Source organism: Lolium rigidum, chromosome 7, assembly GCF_022539505.1.
Source record: "Lolium rigidum isolate FL_2022 chromosome 7, APGP_CSIRO_Lrig_0.1, whole genome shotgun sequence".
NCBI lineage: Eukaryota > Viridiplantae > Streptophyta > Magnoliopsida > Poales > Poaceae > Lolium > Lolium rigidum.
This window is the reverse complement of record NC_061514.1, coordinates 170,176,059-170,194,563: the sequence shown is the minus strand read 5'-3', so window position 1 is coordinate 170,194,563 and position 18,505 is coordinate 170,176,059. Positions and strand designations below refer to the sequence as shown.

Genomic DNA, 18,505 nt, shown 5'->3' with positions numbered 1-18,505 from the left:
AAAGGTTTCAACCAGGTGAGCTAACATAATGTTCTGTCAACTCTAGACAAACAATATATATAAAGGGTAGTGTGCCGCCTTTGCCATAGGCGCCACACATGGCTTCCACTTTGGCAGCTGCACGCCACGCATGGAAGATTGGTGGCGCTCATCGCATGCGTGCTCTGTGTGGCGCCCTTCGCATAGACGTCACACAAAAAGGTTAGTAGAGTGAAATATTTTCATCAGAGGATCTTTTTTTTTTGCGAGAAATCCACCGATCTAGTAATAATCATCAACAGTAGTACAAATAGCCCAAAAAGTAAAAAAAAATTACAAATTGGTACTCGGACCACCTAGCGACGACTACAGACACTAGCACGAGCCGAAGGTGCGCCGCTGTCCTCGCCCCTCCATCGCCGGAGTCAGGCAAAGCTTGTCGTAGTAGAGCTTGTTGTAGTAGACAGACGGGAAGTCGTCGTGCTAAGGTCCCAAAGGACCAACGCACTAGAGCAGCAACCATCGCTAATGATAATAACCATAGATCGGAAGAGACTGACATGAAACCACACCAACAAACACGAAAACCGACCGGATCCCAGGAGATTCGACGGCCACACAACTCCACGCGCCCTCCGTCAGCGCTAGATGCACCGCCGGAGCGAGGATAGGACGGGAGGACCTTATTCCGACTTCGTGGATGTAGCCGCCGTCTCACCATCCCAAAGAAGAAACTGAAAAGCAAACTAAATTAAGAACGGAAACTCCCCGCCGGCGAGGGACCGTGGTCCGCTACACCTCCAAGGCCCCAAGTCCACTGGAGGCGGAGCGGACCAGCGGTGTCGCCGGCGAGGAGGACGAAACCTAGATGGGTTTGTAGCTTTTTCCGCCGCCGCTCCTGTTGTCTTTGCACGTACCCCATCAGAGGATCATTTCGTGCTATACTGTAAATGGCCAGTTGCAAAAGAGCACTGGCCCAACCCACGTGAGAAGAGCAAGTTGCAAGGGAGAGGAGAGAGAGAGGTGAGCACGCTAGCTAGTTGCGGCTGAAAAAGAAGAGAGCTGCGTGACCTTGCTCAGCTGGGACCACTTGAAACGAACCGTGCGCGAGTGAATTCAGGAGCGACGATCCAGCGACGCGATCAGTCGCCCGATTGTAAGCATTATCTTTTATTTTTTGAGGGTTCGCTAAAATGAAACTAACCAATTTGAGAAAAAAGCTTGATTGTCAAAAAAAAATTGAGAAAAAAGCCTGGCTCAAAAGAAATTGAGAAAAGACCAGAGAAAAAAGAACGCCTTATAAAAAGCAAAGTAAAAAAAGCGGGCCGGCCCTGCGACGAAGCAGCCGGCGGTGTGTCATGGTGCAGCGGCGGACCGGTGCTGCGGTCAAGCTACGAGGGCGTCATGTGGCGTTTTTGGCGAATTTTTTTAAAATAATACGAATTTTTTATTTAATTCGAGGAATAGCGCGCGATTTGAAAAAATTCGGAAACTGTGACCCGGTCGGTCAGACAGCTGACCGATTGACAGCAGCGGGCCGATCGGCCAGCAGCTGACCGATTGCAGGCCGAGCGCAGGCGGGGGCAGGCCGACCAGCCTTGTCGGCCACTAGCAGGCCGATCGGCCGGTAGCCGGCCGACCGTGCATGCCGCACGCCTTTCCACGCCGCAGACGCTCGCAGCTGCCTCCCGTGTCCGTCTCTTTTTATTTTATGCGCCGCAGACGCTCGCAGCTGCACTGTTTTCTCTTCTTCCTTCCTCCTTTCTTCTTCCTTGCTCCTGCAGCACACGAAAATAGCTCGAAGAACTCGCGTTTTCGCAGATCCCCGATGATTTAGCCAATAAAACTTCACCATTTTGCTGGTATTAGTTGAGGGAAGCCCGATCTACAGATGGGTTAGGGTTTGGAGGCGTTTGGTGGTGCTGTTTAGCAGCAATGGTGATGAAGTGGTGGAGGTTGGTGGTGGTGTAAGGGGCTGAGCTGCTGCTGAGGATTGGTGGTGGTGGTGAGCTGCTGCGTGCTGTTCGTGCTGCTGCTGTTGGAGAGGCTGCTCACGCTACAAGGGTAAACCCTAATCTTTGCATATTAGTGTTAACTGTGTAGGTTTATGTGGGCTGGTTGTAGTGTTAGTGTATGTATATTAGTGTTGACGAAGAAACAAGTTGTGGAGAGGAAAGCAGCTCGAGATGCAATCATAGCAGCACATATGCAGGCCGTTGCAGCAGGAACAACAGCGGTAGAAGCACCAGTTTATGAGGCGTCTCGAGGAGAAGCTACGCGGGATCTACTCGGCTATCACGTGCAGCCGTAGTTCCGACGTCGTTCAGCGCCACCTCCTTCCACCGCGGCCCTCCACACGACACGATCCACGGCCTCGTGTCACGTCGACGGCGACACCTGCGACCACCACCTCCCGACCGGGCAGGAGGTTCGTCGTGGCAACAGCAGAGCACACTCCTTCGTTCGACGACTTTCACGGCCAGCATCATGGATCACGACCTCGCCTCACGTCGACGGCGACACCTGCACCACCACCTCCCCGACCAGGCCGGAGGTTCGTCGTGGCAGCAGCAGCACACTCCTTCCTTCGACGACTTTCAGTACTATCAGCAGCAAGCTGCTTTCGACGATTGGCGGCAGCAGCAGGCTCCTTTCATGGGAGGAGCAGGATACTCGCAGGGTATGTACTATTCTAGCTATTCTCGTTCCGTATAAATTATACTCGCACTTAGTTTGACATCACTTATGTTTCGTGCCACAGGGTACACACAGCACACCGCATCTAATCCTTCATGGGGAGCTAGTGATCGGGACGCCGAGCACATGGAGTATTACAGCACGCAGCGGAACTATGTCGGTATGCAGACTCCTCCACAGAGCCCACACAGGAGACGCAGTACGACCCCGAGTCCGGGTCCTGGATCCCTGCTCGCAACGTCAGGGCCCCGGACAGGTTCGGTTGGACACCCCGTGTTACGCCACCCCCACGACAGCCTAGACTACGCCGTCCCCTGGCTGATGTATCACCTATGTACGAGACATTTATGTATGCATTACTCCTGTATGAGACATTTATGTATGCATGACTTACGTATGAGACATTGAAGCTGTAATTAAAATACGCCTTATCACTACAACGGAATTTAAGATACAATGACAAACTAAAACTGAAATTAAGATACATAGCTAGTACGACACATCACACTACTTTCCCTGCGTCCACCGTGGCCATTTTCCGGACTTGTCGCCGCGTTCTTCCGCCGCTTGCGCCTCAGCAGCTCTTTCCCTTAGTCTCTTCCTTCCGCTTCACAAGCCTCCCTGCGCACCTCTTCCTCTGCAAACCTACGTGCAACCTCCTCATCCATCCTCTTCTGATTCACCTCGCGTTTACGAGCTTGTTCCGTCCTAAGTTTCTGTATCTGCCTCTCTCGCTCTGCTTTTTCATTAGCACGAACCTTTTCCCAACGCTCCTCCTCAAAGAACGTTGCCCACGCACGCCGGTGTTTCTCCTCAACCTCCTGACGCGCCCAATCCGGCTGCTCCGTGTCTATCCAGTGAAACCATTTGCATAGGGGCGGGGGAGACTGCAACACAAACAATAACATTAAATCACATTCACAAATAAATTTATGCGTACATAAAATTATGTCGAAACATACCGGCGGCCTGGTGGACGACGAAGCTGAACTACGGGGTGGATCATGCTCATAGCTCGCACACATAAAAAATTTCATGCCGAACTGGTCGGAGAAATCCTCCACCTGCTTAACCTTAGCAAGACGGCCGCACCAACACCGCTCCGCAGTCACACCCGGGGGCAAACTTGCAACCTTCGCCTTCACCGGCCTTAACTCCTGGTCAGAGCACGGCACACTCATGATGGCTATGGGTGAGCCAACAGAAAAAATAGAGAGATAGAAGCACTTGTGCAGCGATGAGTGTCGATGCCTGCTTTTATAGGGAAAAATCCGAGAGCGTGGCGGGAAAATATAGCGGGAGATGGTGGCGGGATAAATTTGGCGGGAGATGGTGGCGGGAAGAAATGGCGGGATAAATTTGGCGGGAGATGTTGGCGGGAAGAAGTGGCGGGAAGGGTGGCGGCAAAGGGCGAGAGGGAAATACGGCGGTGTGAACGGGAGCGGAAGAAGATATGGCGGGAAAATAATGGGGAGAAGTGCCAGCAGATATCCCTTGTAATAAACCTAAACTAAATCCATGCAGGGGGTGGGGCTACAGCCAGCCGATCGGCCGGTAGCTGGCCAATTGGTCTGTAGCTGACCAATTGGTCAGCTATCGACCAATTACTTTCTGACTGTCAGAGAGCAGGGCAGCCGACTCTCAATCGGCCAGCTACTGACCAATCGGTCAGTAGCTAACCGACCAGGTCACAGTTTCGGATTTTTTTCAAATCGCGCGCTATTCCTAGAATTAAATAAAAAATTCGTATTATTTAAAAAAAATTCGCGCGTTTTTGTCAGCCTATATATAGGTTTCCCAATCTTATACGTGCCCAACCCTTTATATTGTAGACGTATTCCATCTCTTGTACAGTCTGTATATATGGAAGGAGTACAACGTCCACAGGTGTGAATTGCACGGTCTTCGGTTGTGTGGTATCCTGCCACAGATTGTTCTTTGGGACTTGGGAGCTGCGACACCGTTCCGGTGAATAGGTCACTTTGCACCGAGAACTTTGACGATAGATTGCATAGTTACAGCTTGGGCTACTGTGGGCCATGTAATTACAGCTACAAGATACAGTACATATCAACTGTATTGTCCAAAAGTCACTTAAGGCCCAAATAATCTGGCTCCGAATACATATACAGATAGTTGAATAAACAGGAAGGCTTAATCTATTTCATATACAAACTGTGAACAGGTGAATAGAACGCAAATGTGGAGAAACAACTACTCCCTCCGTCCCTATTTAATTAACTCAGCGAGGAGAAAACGTTTCAGAAAAGGTAAATTACATTTTCGTCCTAAATATTTGAAATCTTTACAACTCAATCCACATGTCCGCTCAGATCTAGATCCATCCCGCTCGGTACCCAGAACCTCCTCCGCTGATGGATCCCAGCTGCTGGGATCGATCCAGCGCCACCGCTAGCTGGGATCGATCCAGCACCTCCTCCGCTCGCTAGCTGGGATCGATCCAGCACACCTCGCCCGCTCGCTAGCTGAAGCGCACCTCCTCTGCTCGCTGGATCGATCCAGCGCCTCCGTCCAGCTCGCCAAGATCGCCAGCGCCTGCGATCCGTCCAATATGGCGCCCAGCTCGCCATTGATCCGAGCCCGCCAACGATCCGAGCTCGCCGGACCTCGGCCTCAGCACGCTGCCGGAGCAGCACCTCCGCCACTTTCCTCCGCCTGCCGCAGATCACCCCGCCAAGTTCCAGCTCGAGATGCTGCCGGAGCAGCAGCAGCTATGCCACCTGCCTAGCTGCCTCAGAGTGGTGGCTTCGCCAACCACCTCCGCTTGCTCCAGCTCACCGCGCTGCCGAAGCAGCAGCTCCGCCACCTGCCTCCGCCCGCCGCAGATCACCTCGCCTTGCTGCCGGAGCGGCAGCAACTCTGTCACCTACTGTTAGAAGAAGCACAAGCTATTGAGAATAGCACAAGCAGCAAAGAAGCAAAAGCAGAGCAGCTTAAGCAGCTGATAGAAGAGGCAGAAGCAAGAGCAAAAGAAAAAGCAGAAGCAGCAGCAGCAGCACAAGAAGCATCTTGAGTAGTTTTAAGTTATGCAATACTCCGTAGTTTTAAGTTATGTGGAACCTACTGTATATAGGTGCATGCCCGGTGCTATATCAAACCAGCAACATAGACTGTACATAGACAGTTTCATTTGTTGTATGCAATAATTCAAATACATCATCTGCTGTAACGATTTGGAGCATATCAAAATGGCTAATTATTCTTTGAAGAGCTGAAGAGAAACCAGCATGTTCAAGCAGTGAAGAATCGAAACTTGATTCAAAACAAAGTTCAAACCATTCAGTAGGGTGTTACAGTACAATATGCAAAGCATGCATACATATCATTGGATCAGTCCACAATAATACTGTTAATTTAGTAATATTGGTAGCAGGGGTCAATCGAAACTTGATTCAAAACAAAGTTCAAATCATTGGAGTACTGGTAATTTAGTAATATTGGTAGCAGGGGTCAATCATAGGGATAGCAACAAAAATATCCTTTAGTTCAGAAAAAGCAGAAGCAGAACAAGAAGCAGAGCAGTTTTAAGTTATGTGGAACCTACTGTTTCAAATACATCATCTTGCATCAGTCTCAAAATATTTATGCAACTCATCTACAGCCATTATTTATGCTACAGCCATTATTTATCTACAGCCATTATTTATGCTACAACCATTATTTATGCTACTGCGTGGATCATCTAGAAAAATTCACGGTGGTATTGCTAAGCTCATGCTGAAACTTAACACACGGATAAACACCAGAATCTTTCAACACAACAGGAATAGCTGCGGAAAATTTCAAACTAGATTAAGTACCTTATCAAGGGAGAGAATTTCCGTCCATATGAACTTGCGCAGGAAGTCTTTGCAGGTGGACGATGACGATGAGCTGCGGTGGTCCGGCGACTGGCCTGCGAGACAACACGTAATTCTTCGGTTACAGTGTGCAATGTTTGCAGGTGACTTATTTTTCCCAGGAGGTCGTCTAGAACGAAATCCTGATACTGCACCAGGGCAGGTGGACCGAGCCCAGGTTGTTTGATCTATCGAAAATTGCACAAGTTACATGTATGTAACAGCATGAAAGTGAATGCTGTTAGCGGTCTCGAATTTAATTTTACACCCTATTTGCCCTCGTATTGCTAATTTGCTAAGTATCAGCAGCTGAACAGATCTGATTGGTGGGATTGCGCAAAAGCTTAACAAGAATCACAGGACGGGCCGGTAGCCACATAAACTCCAAAGCTTATCCGATCCCAGCAGATTCAATTCTATCTCGTCAAGAATCCTAGCATCTGCTATCCCCCAAGCATCGAAATTCGAATTATCGACTAAACAGAGAGCACCTGGAATCGCATCTATAGGTCAACAGCCTTCGCAACCAGAACGAGACCAACTAGTACAGAAACTGCAGGATTAGCTGCTAGAAATATGAAATTCCAGGGGCACAGAGGGAGGGCGGCTCACCTTGCCGTCGATGACGAGCCAGCAGTCCTTGGCGACGCTGTGCTTGGCGACCTCCTCGAAGCCGAACACCTTCTTCTCGCCGGCCATGGCTCCGCAACACACGCCGCGCCCTGTGGCCTGTGGGGTGAAGGATTCCACACCAGAAGCAAAAAAAATCAAATCAGTCCTCCTTGCGCACCTAGATCCACGAGACCTAGAATCACGCGCTTTGGACAGCTCCCCCCCCGCTCCGTCCGCGTGCGTGCGCGGTGGTGCCGGAATCTCCCAATAAAGATTCATCACCGCCGCCGTCAGCTCGCCGAAATCAATCCAGATTCATGGATCTGTGGAAAAGGTCGAAAAATTCAACCTTTTTTCAAGGATCCAGCCGCGTCTTGGAGATGGGGATCTTCTGGATATCGGTTGGAGAAGGGGACGGGGATGGCGAGCGGCGATGGGCGACGCTTGGTGAGAAGACGCGGAGGAAAAGGAGATGGGGAGCGGCGGGGAGCAGCGGCGATGCGGCGCCGGCGACGGCCATGGCGATGCGGTGTCGCGAGGAGAAGGACGATACTGGTTGGTTAAGGCATATTTTCTGAACGATGCGGTCAATCACGGGACGGCAATTACAGCTGACACGCGGACGGGGACGGAGCGGAGATGAGTACTCACAACGTGGGGGTTTTCGCAAAATTACAGCTGAGTTAATTAAAAAGGGACGGAGGGAGTACTATGCATATATATTCAGTAAAGATGCAGATAACTTGACTTTTGTTGAAAACCAAAACGGATCGGTACTTTATAAAGCTGCCATCCCATGAATTGGCAAGCCAACATTCTAACCATACCATTGCAAATATGCAATGTGTTTACATACAGACAAAAGGAGATAATAGGAGTACACTTTAGAAGCTGACAAACTGCTTAGCCTCGTTAATTCAACCGCATTAATACCTTCGCACGAACAGATTTGAGTCATGCTAGTTGCAGCAAAAGGGGGCATCATCCATCTTCACGTCTCATGCACTTCAGAATCCAACTTTACACATAATACCAGCTTGGTTACGAATGAAACCTGTAAATAAATTTCACTAGACTTTCTGCATCTTATCACTAGGCTTGCCAGCTTTGCCCAAATCCATCTCCTGTCGGATAATCAGAGGGGGGACGTTAATTAACTATGGAGGATATAGAGGGAAATGTTAATTAACTAGATAGCATAATTATCATAGTATAGTTTAAATTCAATTTAGATAACGATTGATTAGGTTAATCATCTCTAGAGGTGAATATTATGAACACGAAAAAATGCATCTTTATACAGAAACAAATAACCTCATAAACATTTTACTCATGGTACACCATACGCAGAATCATTTAGCAGGTTATAGAAGCATTGGTTGTAGGCAATCACTCAAAGTAGAAACTAGAGAGGCAGCTACAAAATTAAGGCAGTCAAAGTGCAAAAGTAGAGCATGGCATTTCAATTTACCTATGTCTAAGCAAATATTGAAATAGTTTCCAGATAGATACTATCATCATCTTATAATAGAAAACTGTATATTCAGAGATATCTTTCTATATAAATTAGATATCTTTCTATATAAATTTAACGCCCCAATTCCTACTTAGACAACAGAGTAAACACTCAAGTTCAGAAACAAATTCAGACTGTAGACATACTTCAATCAGAATTCTGGTAATATCATATTGTTTCCCTTTTATCACCATAACATTTTTACTTGGACTAGTGTGGCAACTGACAACATCCAAGAACAACACCAAAAATATGTAACTGCATTTTCGCATTTCTTTTTTGATCTCATGACTTCCATGCAACCGGAAAACGAACGAGATCCGATAGATAGGCGTATGGCTTGACCATCAAGTCGGATGTTTCCGTGAGCAGTAAGCAGTGGATTTCCCCTTTTTTCTTGTTTGTGGGCTTTTGGCATGCTAATTCCTTTCAACAAGGCGGCCTTCTTTGTTCAGTGGATACAATCAAGGTGGTTTTTGTTTACCAGTGCATAGGTGACATAAGTTCTTATTTCAGAGTCTTTCCTGTCCCTGTGAACATATTTTCTCAATGTATTATAGATTTATAGAGGGCCTCTTTGCAAGTATTAGGCCCTTTAATAGTCAAAAAAAAAAGTATAAGGCCCTCTCAACTCAGCATACATCTCAAAATCTACGCAACTAAACAACACATCCAGTCCAGAAATGAGTCCAAGATCCCTCTTATCCTGGATCCATGCATGAAAGCCTCCTTGCCTGCAAGTCTTGTCCTTTTAGGTTAGGTGGATTGGATCTTCATCACTCTACAAAAGCCATCCTTTCCGCTCCACTAGGGGTCGACATAAAGGCTAAAGCTCAAGGCTTGGCTCGGGCTCGACTCGGCTAGTAGGTCGGACAAGCCAAGCCTAAATCTTTCGATCAAGGCTCGAGGCTCGACAAGCCCGGTCGATGAAGCTCGCAAGTCGGCTCGAAGGCTCGATACAAAACTGAAAATGCCATGACCTTTGCTAGAAGTTGTAGCAATTCACAATTTTAATCAACAATTAACAATCCTATATTACATGAGAAATGCCTAAATGCACGTGAATATACTTGCATAATAGTGTGTATCAATCAGTTCATCAGACTACTTGCATCTGACCGCGACGGTCGGTGTTGATCCTACACTTTCCATCTAAAAGAGTAGCAATGATAATTTAACACTGAGATTCCATATGCTGTTGCTGAAGCAAAACCTAGTCGAGCTTATTTAATTAGACATCACGATGCAGTACTAACTACTAAAACAGCAATATGGTGCTAAAGCAAGACTTGCCATTGAGCGCGATGGCGCAGCGCATGAGGCGCTTCCAGCATGGGCACCGCGCAACTCCGCAGGTACGAGCTCCTTCTCTATGAGCAGGGAACCCTCGGCGCCAGCGTACGACGACGAGCAACTGTCTGAGCTCGGGAGGAGGACAGTAGCACACGCATGGGTGGCGGAGTTGGGGCGAGGCAGCCTCCGTCATCGGGACGACTGACGGAGGGGCTCGGGTCTGGTAGGTGACGGACTGGTCGTGGGCGGAGTGGAAGCGGTGGATTTGCTCAAGAGAAGGGAGAGGTCAGCGCATATGGCCTAGGCTCTGGTGGCCGGCTCACGAGCCGTTAGAGCCAAGCCACGAGCCCACCGAGCCAAGCCTCGAGCCCAATTTCTAGAAAAGATTTAGCGCCAAGCCGAGCCACGAGCCGGCTCAGCTCGGCTCGATTCCACCACTACGCTCCACAATGGAGATCAAGAATGTACAAGGTAGGTTAATCAACAACATACCGGCAAACCCCTGGCTACCCATTACCCCGCAAAAGCTAGACCAAAGAGTCCGCGGAATATTACGATCAAAGCTTTTGCATGCTTCAAACTGATCACAACAACACTGCACCTTGATACAAAACTAATACATGGATGCTGTCAATAAATGGTTCTCCGCAGGTTTATAAACAAAAATGGCATGAATCTATGTTTGTAAGAACCTTTAATGGGTAGAGTAACATGTACAGCCATAAACCATGACAGACATTTTACACTGACTTTACAATTACACAGAAGTTCACATAGACCTATATACGCCCGCCTAATTCATCCTATCCAATATTTACCACGAATTTGTGCATAGTATAGCATCATTCTAAATAACCAAAGGTACATTTTCGATGCAAGAATCAACAATTCTTGGAAACAATCTGATATATATGTGCTAACTTGTGAGAATGCTTTCCGCAATGTAGCCAATCACATGAAGAGAGCAAGCTAAGACCATCTTTGTGCAAACTATAAGAACAAAGATAATAACGCCATAACTAAATCTTACTACTATTTTACTACACCGACACATGACTTTCCATATTAATTCAACTTTATGACCTAATCCCCATCTACAAGGTGGTAAATAGAACTAAGCGAAGACAAAAAAAAAAATGGTGTATTACTTGAAAGCTGTCGAGTTTCAAAGTGGATGTGATAAATTCCAAAAGAACGAGAAGTACACATACTGAGGAAATAAAAGTTATATAATTCTAACAAGACAATGGATCTAGAAAAAAGGTCTGAAGCAGTTTCCACAGCACATGAGGCTTTGTGTATCGAACTTGTACTTTTAGTATACATCATTTCAACATTCCCCAGCATGATGGGTGACATATAGATCATTTTCAAGCAAAAACATATCGTATGATATAATGACATTTGAAACATCAAGCCACAAGTCAAAACTAAGAAATCCAATTGCAACCAACACACACTTGCAGCTCTGACCATGAATTACTTAATCAAGCCCAAACATGGTGGACCACAAAGAGAAGGCTGTTAGAAAATGTACAAAGAAAAATATACCGTAGAAATGTCCACAAAAACACTAAAACAGAAAGCAAAGACAACTGAAATGACAAGCAAGCGGTCTGATCAAAAAAAGGGAGACTCCCCAAAGCACAGCCACCATCCACACGCTTTGCATATATTCCCTAAAACAGCTTTGGGCCAGAACACCACCAAACAGACTACTATACGTCACCTACCAATATCTTGTAAACCTTATATGGCACTAAACTACACTCATAAGATTATAAACGGTGACAGCTACAGGTCTGCCACCAAGAATTAGCCTTCACATAATAAGCTACAGTGTTCCAGTCCCCACATCTACTTCGACCACCACCACCGACGCAGGGCAAATACGGATCTTCAGTCAGTTAACCACAAATCACCACAATCGGTCTTCCAATCAAAGCCCCGGATAAGGATCAGACAACCAGTTGAGCATAAAAACACCAGAGAAACATAAATCTTAGACTAGAAAGAAACGGCAAGAACCTTTCCGGTGCTCTCGTAATAGTCGTTGAGCGCCCACTGGTACTTGGATTGATCCAGCCCGAACCAGTTCGAAATGTACCCGTCCAAGCTTGCGTGCGCTGCACAGAGAGAGGGAAAAGAAAACTCACGGATCAAAACAACAAATCAAAAGAATCTCCAAATCGGGCGCACCAAAATCGAGGTCGGGTCTCACCTTCTTGCACGCGCAAAACCGCGTCCCAGAAAAACGCTAACGCCGATCCATCCGGCTTAGCCTCTGCCTTCTCGAACTGTGGCGGCGGCACCTGCACCGGCGGGGGCTGGAAGAGCTTGGCGGCCGGCAGCGGCGGCGAGACCGTCTTGGCTGGTGGAGGCGGCGAGACCGTCTTCACCGTCGCCGGCGGCGGGGACGCCTGTTTCGGCGGCGGGGACGCGGGCGAAGCCAGCGAGCGGGGAGTAGTATTGGGGGTGGAGAACTCAGATCCCGGCGATTGGGGCGAACGAGAGCGTGGGGTATCCACCGGGGACCGCGCGGCCGGGGGCGTGATGAAGACAGTGAGGTTACCCGCCTTGCCGATTACGGGCGGCGGTGTGGATGCCATCGTCGGAGAGAGGGAAGCGGAGGTCGGGGGTAGCGTTGGAGCTAGGGTTTCTGGAGTGAAGCGAGAGCTCGTGGGAGAGTGAGCCAACTGCGAGACGCCATAGCCGGGTTCGAGGTAAAGAGGAAAGTGTTTTTTGGCAACACCCTTTTCTGTTTTTTTTTCTCTCTCTCTTTCATTTTGATCCGAAGTAAAAGGGAGAAAAGTGCTTTTTGGCTACACTGGGTCCTCGTGCACCCAATTCTAAGCGCAGCTGTAATATCAATCCTCAGGATAGATCTTGTACATTGTGGAGAGAAAATACAAGTTGCCTTTAAGTTTAAAGTTGACCTCAAGCTTTCGGGTAGGTAGTGAAAATTGTTTTCCTTTAATTATCTTTTTTTAGAGCAACTACATATTTCATTAATTAAAAATCAAGTTACATGAATACATGTGGGAATTAAAAGATAAACCGAGATAAAATGATTATCCTGAATTTGCAGATAAAACTTAAAAGATCGAGAAATACAAAACGATCTCTAGAGTTTTCTGCAACAAACTTTTTTATAAATGGGAGCATAGTCTCAACCTCTGCATCAATAGATGCACATAGCTTTTTATTAAAAGAAACAAAATTTAGAGTTTGTACAGCTCACGGATCATATAAAGTGTACACGAAGATTAACCAAAAGAAAATAAAGAGTGATTCTCTTAAGCATCTTGTAATCTTCTAGTAAGCTGCTAGCCACCCAGGTTGTAAATACCCGAGCTACCATCTCCAGACGGTTGCATCCACAATCAATATCTGTACGTTGCAACTCTGGTAAAAGGTAAGACCAATCGTGTGTGCATCCAATGCGTAACCATATGGATAATCTGTACAAAAATGAGGATTCCTCATATCTTAAAAATGATGCCATTACGATAGTTCATATAGCCCACGTCGAAGCACAAATGCCCGTCTGGATTTGTTCTTTCGATTTTTTGACTCCATTTAGCCAATTTGCAAACATATTTGTAACATTGGCCTGCGGAGGGATATTAAAAGTAAATTGAATGGTTCTCCAAATAAGCTTAGCGAAGGGGCAAACGAAAAATAAATGATCTATAGATTCATTAGCATCATAAAAAGCATATTTCTTACAACCATTCTAGTTTCTTACCAAGGTTGTATTTCGTAAGAATCGTCTTTTTTATAAAGGAACCACATGAAAATCATAATCTTTAGTGGCACCTTTATTTTCTAAATATATTTTTGAAAGAAAACTGCATGATTGTTCATTATATCCACATACATAGACTTGACCGAAAAGATTCCAAACGAAGATATCCGGATCTTCTGACAAGTTTATCCTGATTAAGCGTTGTAAAAGAAGTAGCGAAATATCCATTCTATAGTTAGATAAATACCTTCTAAATTTGATATTCAACGGATTACCTGTTAAAACTTGTGATACCAGAACGTTTCTCCGGCATACGATGTTATATAGCGAATGAAATTGTTTAGCTAAGGATCGGTCACCTAACCATGTGTGTTCCTAGAAACCGTGTACTTTGACCATTACCAACCTTAAAAAAAACCCGAGAGAAAAACTCGTCTTTAACTCCCATAATGGAGAATCACTGGGTTTAGCTATCACTTGCGAGAGCGTTTGAGTATGGGGTATTTATTATGTAAAATCTCCTGCCATACACCTTCCTCATTTAAGAACTTAAACTGCCACTTACTGAGCATACATCTATTTTTAATATCTAATACCTCCACACCAAGACTCCCTTCCTGCAACCACCGTAGCCAGCGACCGCCGCCCAACTCCAGCGTCGTTGAGACGAACACATGAAGAGATGTCGAGCCTCCACCATTGCAAGATCTAAAAAAAAATCACCATCGCCAACGAGGCTTTATGAGTCGATGAACATGCCTGCTGCAACCAGCACACATGATGTTGTAAGTATTTTCCTAAACAATGCAGGAGTCCACCTTCTGCTAAAATGTCACCTTACAAGGCATCTCTGGAAGATCAACCTATGTCGACTTGAGGGGCTGAATATGTGATTGCAAAAGTTTGAGCAAAGTTGGTTTTTTATCAAATTGGTTTACAAATATAAAATCGCAAATGATGGATTGCAATAGAGTAAAGAGCGATGATATAGAATCTTAAACGCGATAATCATCGTTTAAGTAGTAGAAACTAACCTATGTCCTTGTTAGAGGGGACTCAAATACGAAGTCCTAAGCCCGCCAAGTCCACTGTCAAGGGCCAACCAATACCTAATTGAGCTAGACACACAGTCATGCGCAATCACTATGCTACATCTTCACACTTAGTAGGCGATCTCTGGCTTCACAAACTGTTGTCGCATTCAAAATTCCCACAGGTTTCCAAGTAACATATATCCATCTTGGGGCCGCACATACACCCTCTAAAAGGTAACATCACCGACTAGCACTTGGATCTTAAAGCCCTTGCAAGCACCAAGCTAAACTAATTCGGTAAACTCAAATATTAATTCGGAATACTCGGCACCATAGGTAGAAATGGGAATCCAAAGGTACCAACCACCTAAAGTCAATTAAGACGAGGAGGAGGTATAAGAACGTAGAGAATAAAAACCCTTATTCCAAAAGAAGTGAGTACCAAAGCAAAATCAAGTAAAGAGCAAAAGAACGAAATGCAAGGGTTCCATCCGTTGTTTCAATACCATGTGGTTCCTATGCCATGTTATTGAGTTGGTAACCCTGTTTTTCTTCATCATACAATGCACACTTATTGGAAAATCGAGGCATGTTTTGTTGGACCATTTGGACTATTATTCCAACTAGAGCGAGCGATTGGAATCCACCTCAAAACAAACAATGAATGAATGCCTTTTTTAGGAAAGTCAAAGGCCGAAGGTTCGAGTTGGAAACTCAAAAGATTTGAGTGGATGAATGATAACCGGAAGAACACAGATCAATTGTAGCTAGTTTAGAAATAATAATATCGAACCACGAGGAGCTACTGGTTAGGATTTTAATGCCCCTTGCTATTTTCCACTAAAAGTTACTTATAAATTGTTTTATAATCTCAAAATGTTTAAAGGGGGTGTTGTAAATGGTTGAATATAAAGTAAATAAAGCAGTAAAAATATTATAGGAAATAGGTTGAAACTTAATAAGACAAAGTATTCTCAGGGATTATTAGATCCACCTCTAGCACTAGGATTCATGTTAATCAAGATAAAGTATGCTTTTAACCATATTGTGTGTGGGAGAGCTCCGTAATAAGATGCGCCCAGAAAGCCATCGGTCTAAATAACCACAACAGCTAGTCTTCTGCAAGCCACATATTAACTATTGCTATTAAGGGGTTTACCTTGCGGTTATCGATATGAGCTTAGTGAATCCATCTTATCCCCTTATTCATGTGTCAAAGCACCGATACGTTAATGTCATTTCCCGCTGTTCACTACGCTTATTATGGGTATGTGTCCATTATATCATTCTCCCAATGACATAACCTTGTTATTGACAACATCCAATGTTCATGATCAGGAAACCATGATCATCTATTAATCAACAAGCTAGCTTAATAAGAGGCTTACTAGGGACTCTTATATGTTTACATAACACACAAGTATTAATGTTTCCGGCTAATACAATTATAGCATGTGATGCAAACATTTATCATAAACACAAAGATATAGTAATAACCACTTTATTATTGCCTCTTGGGCATATCTCCAACAGTCTCCCACTTGCAGCAGAGTCAATAATCTAGATTACATGGTAATGTACCTAACACCCATGGCGTTCTAGTGTAGGTCATGTTTTTCTCTAGGGAGAGCTTTAGTCAACAGATCTGCCACATTCAGATCTGTGTGTACTTTGCAAATCTTTATGTCACCATCTTTGCGAATCACATGAAAACATAGCTTCATATGCTTCAGCTTCTTGTGTGACCTTGGCTCCTGTGCATTGGCTATGGCACCCATGTTGTCACAATAGATGGTCATCGGATCCAACGCACTAGGAACCACACCAAGCTCAGTATGAACCTCTTCATCCATATCACTTCTGATGAAGCCTCCAAGCAGCTATGTATTCAGATTCAGTTGAAGATTTCGCCACCACGCTTTGCTTGGCACTCATCCAGATCACTGCCGCACCATTCAAAATAAACACGTACCCAGATTGAGACTTAGAGTCATCTGGATCAGTGTTCCAACTAGCATCAGTGTAACTGGTGATGGGTTTGATGCATGGAAAACAAAAAAATTCTATCGCAAAGACGAATAAATCCAAGATCCAATCTATGGAAAAGCCAAGATCCAATCTATGTGATCGGAGCAACGAGATAGATAAGGACTAACCCTCATAGATCCAAAGCCTTAACGAGATCAGATCTCGTGGTTGATGTAGACGATCGTTCCAGTGTTGCAATCCGGCAGCACTTCCGTACTCGGTCGCACGTACATTGTCGATGAAGTCCATCCTCTCCCCGTTCCAGTGGGCAGCAGAGGTGTGGTAGATCCCCTTGGAATCCCAGCAGAGGTGTGGTAGATCCCCTCGGAATCCCCTCGGAGAGAGGGGGCGGCTAGGGTTTTGGGAAGGGTGTGTCCGACCCCCTGCCCTCTCCCCACTATATATAGGGTCAAGGGTCGGCCAAGGTGGCCCCCCAACTCATCTAGGGCCGGCAGCCAAGGGGGGGACTTTCCTCCCAAGTTTCCCCCCTTAATTTTAGGGATTTGGCCTTATCCCTTTAGGGGGCTGCATCCCCAGCCCATGTGGACGTGGTGCACCACCCATTTAGTCCATGGTGGGCCATGGTGGGCTGCATCCCCAGCCCATGTGGACATGGTGCACCACCGATTTAGCCCATGTGGTCCCTCTGGGACAGGTGGGCCCCATCGTGGGACCCCCGAAACCTTCTAGAAGATTCCCGGTACGATACCGGAAAAATCCCGAACTTTTCTGGAACCCTAAAATCAACTTCCCTTATATGAATCTTATTCTCCGGACCATTCCGGACCTCCTCGTGATGTCCTGGATCCTCATCCGATACTCCCAAAAAATATTCGGTCTCCAACTTATTCCGAATGTACTTATACGACATCGAACCTTAAGCGCGTCACCCTACGGTTTGTGAACTATGCGGACATGATCGAGACTCCTATCCGATCAATAACCAATAGCGGGACCTAGAGATCCATAATGGCTCCCACGCATACTGTGGTATGTCATCTCTTGTGACCTTGTCACATGCTTGCAAGCTAATTAGATGACATTCCACCGAGAGGGCCCAGAGTATATCTATCCGTCATCGGGATGGAGAAATCCCACTCTTGATCCATATGCCTCAACTCATACTTTCCGAATACTCAATCCCATCTTTATAACCACCCATTTACGCAGTGGCATTTGATGTAATCAAAGTACCCATACGGTGTAAGTGATTTACATGATCTCATGGTCGAAGGACTAGGTAACTATGTATAGAAAGCTTATAGCAAGATGAACTTAATGACTTGATCTTATGATACGCTTATTATGGGGTGTGTCCATTATATCATTCACCCAATGGCATAACCTTGTTATTAACAACATCCAATGTTCATGATCAGGAAACCATGATCATCTATTAATCAACAAGCACTACAAGAAAAGTTTCCATGGCCGACGAAGTTGAAGTCGCGCCGTGGTTGTTGGTGCACCATGGCCGACGATTTTTGGTCTCTCCGTTGTGCATGTCAAAACGTTTTTTTTCTCTTTTTTGAGGCCACCTAGCCCGACGAAAACGGCCAAAACGTCGCATAGGGTGTCCCGGGACGTGGTACTTCTCGAATTCTCGGGTTCGTCGGCCGAGTCAACGCAAATCCGCACCGCCGAGGGATGTAGGGCCCAGATGGCAGCCTCTCTGGCATTGTTTTTTTTCTCGATCGCGCCATCTCGTTCAACGCTCTCCGATCGAGCCGTTTACGAT

At 46.0% G+C, this 18,505-nt stretch overlaps 1 protein-coding gene and 1 long non-coding RNA gene across 2 annotated transcripts; both read right to left on the bottom strand.

Annotated features, from left to right (window-relative positions):
• Positions 1-5,451: 5,451 nt before the first annotated feature.
• Positions 5,452-7,247, bottom strand: LOC124678660. Its single transcript, XR_006994569.1, has 3 exons — positions 7,149-7,247; positions 6,498-6,592; positions 5,452-5,566 (listed from the first exon to the last, which is right to left on the bottom strand). It is a non-coding gene; the product is annotated as an uncharacterized LOC124678660 (long non-coding RNA).
• A 634-nt stretch (positions 7,248-7,881) lies between these two features.
• On the bottom strand, positions 7,882-12,710 carry LOC124678659 (extensin-like). The gene is made up of 3 exons (XM_047214528.1): positions 12,179-12,710; positions 11,986-12,083; positions 7,882-8,272 (listed from the first exon to the last, which is right to left on the bottom strand). Exons 1-3 carry the CDS (start codon positions 12,564-12,566, stop codon positions 8,219-8,221), a joined length of 540 nt encoding a protein of 179 aa, XP_047070484.1. The 5' UTR covers positions 12,567-12,710; the 3' UTR covers positions 7,882-8,218.
• Between the last annotated feature and the right edge of the window lie 5,795 nt (positions 12,711-18,505).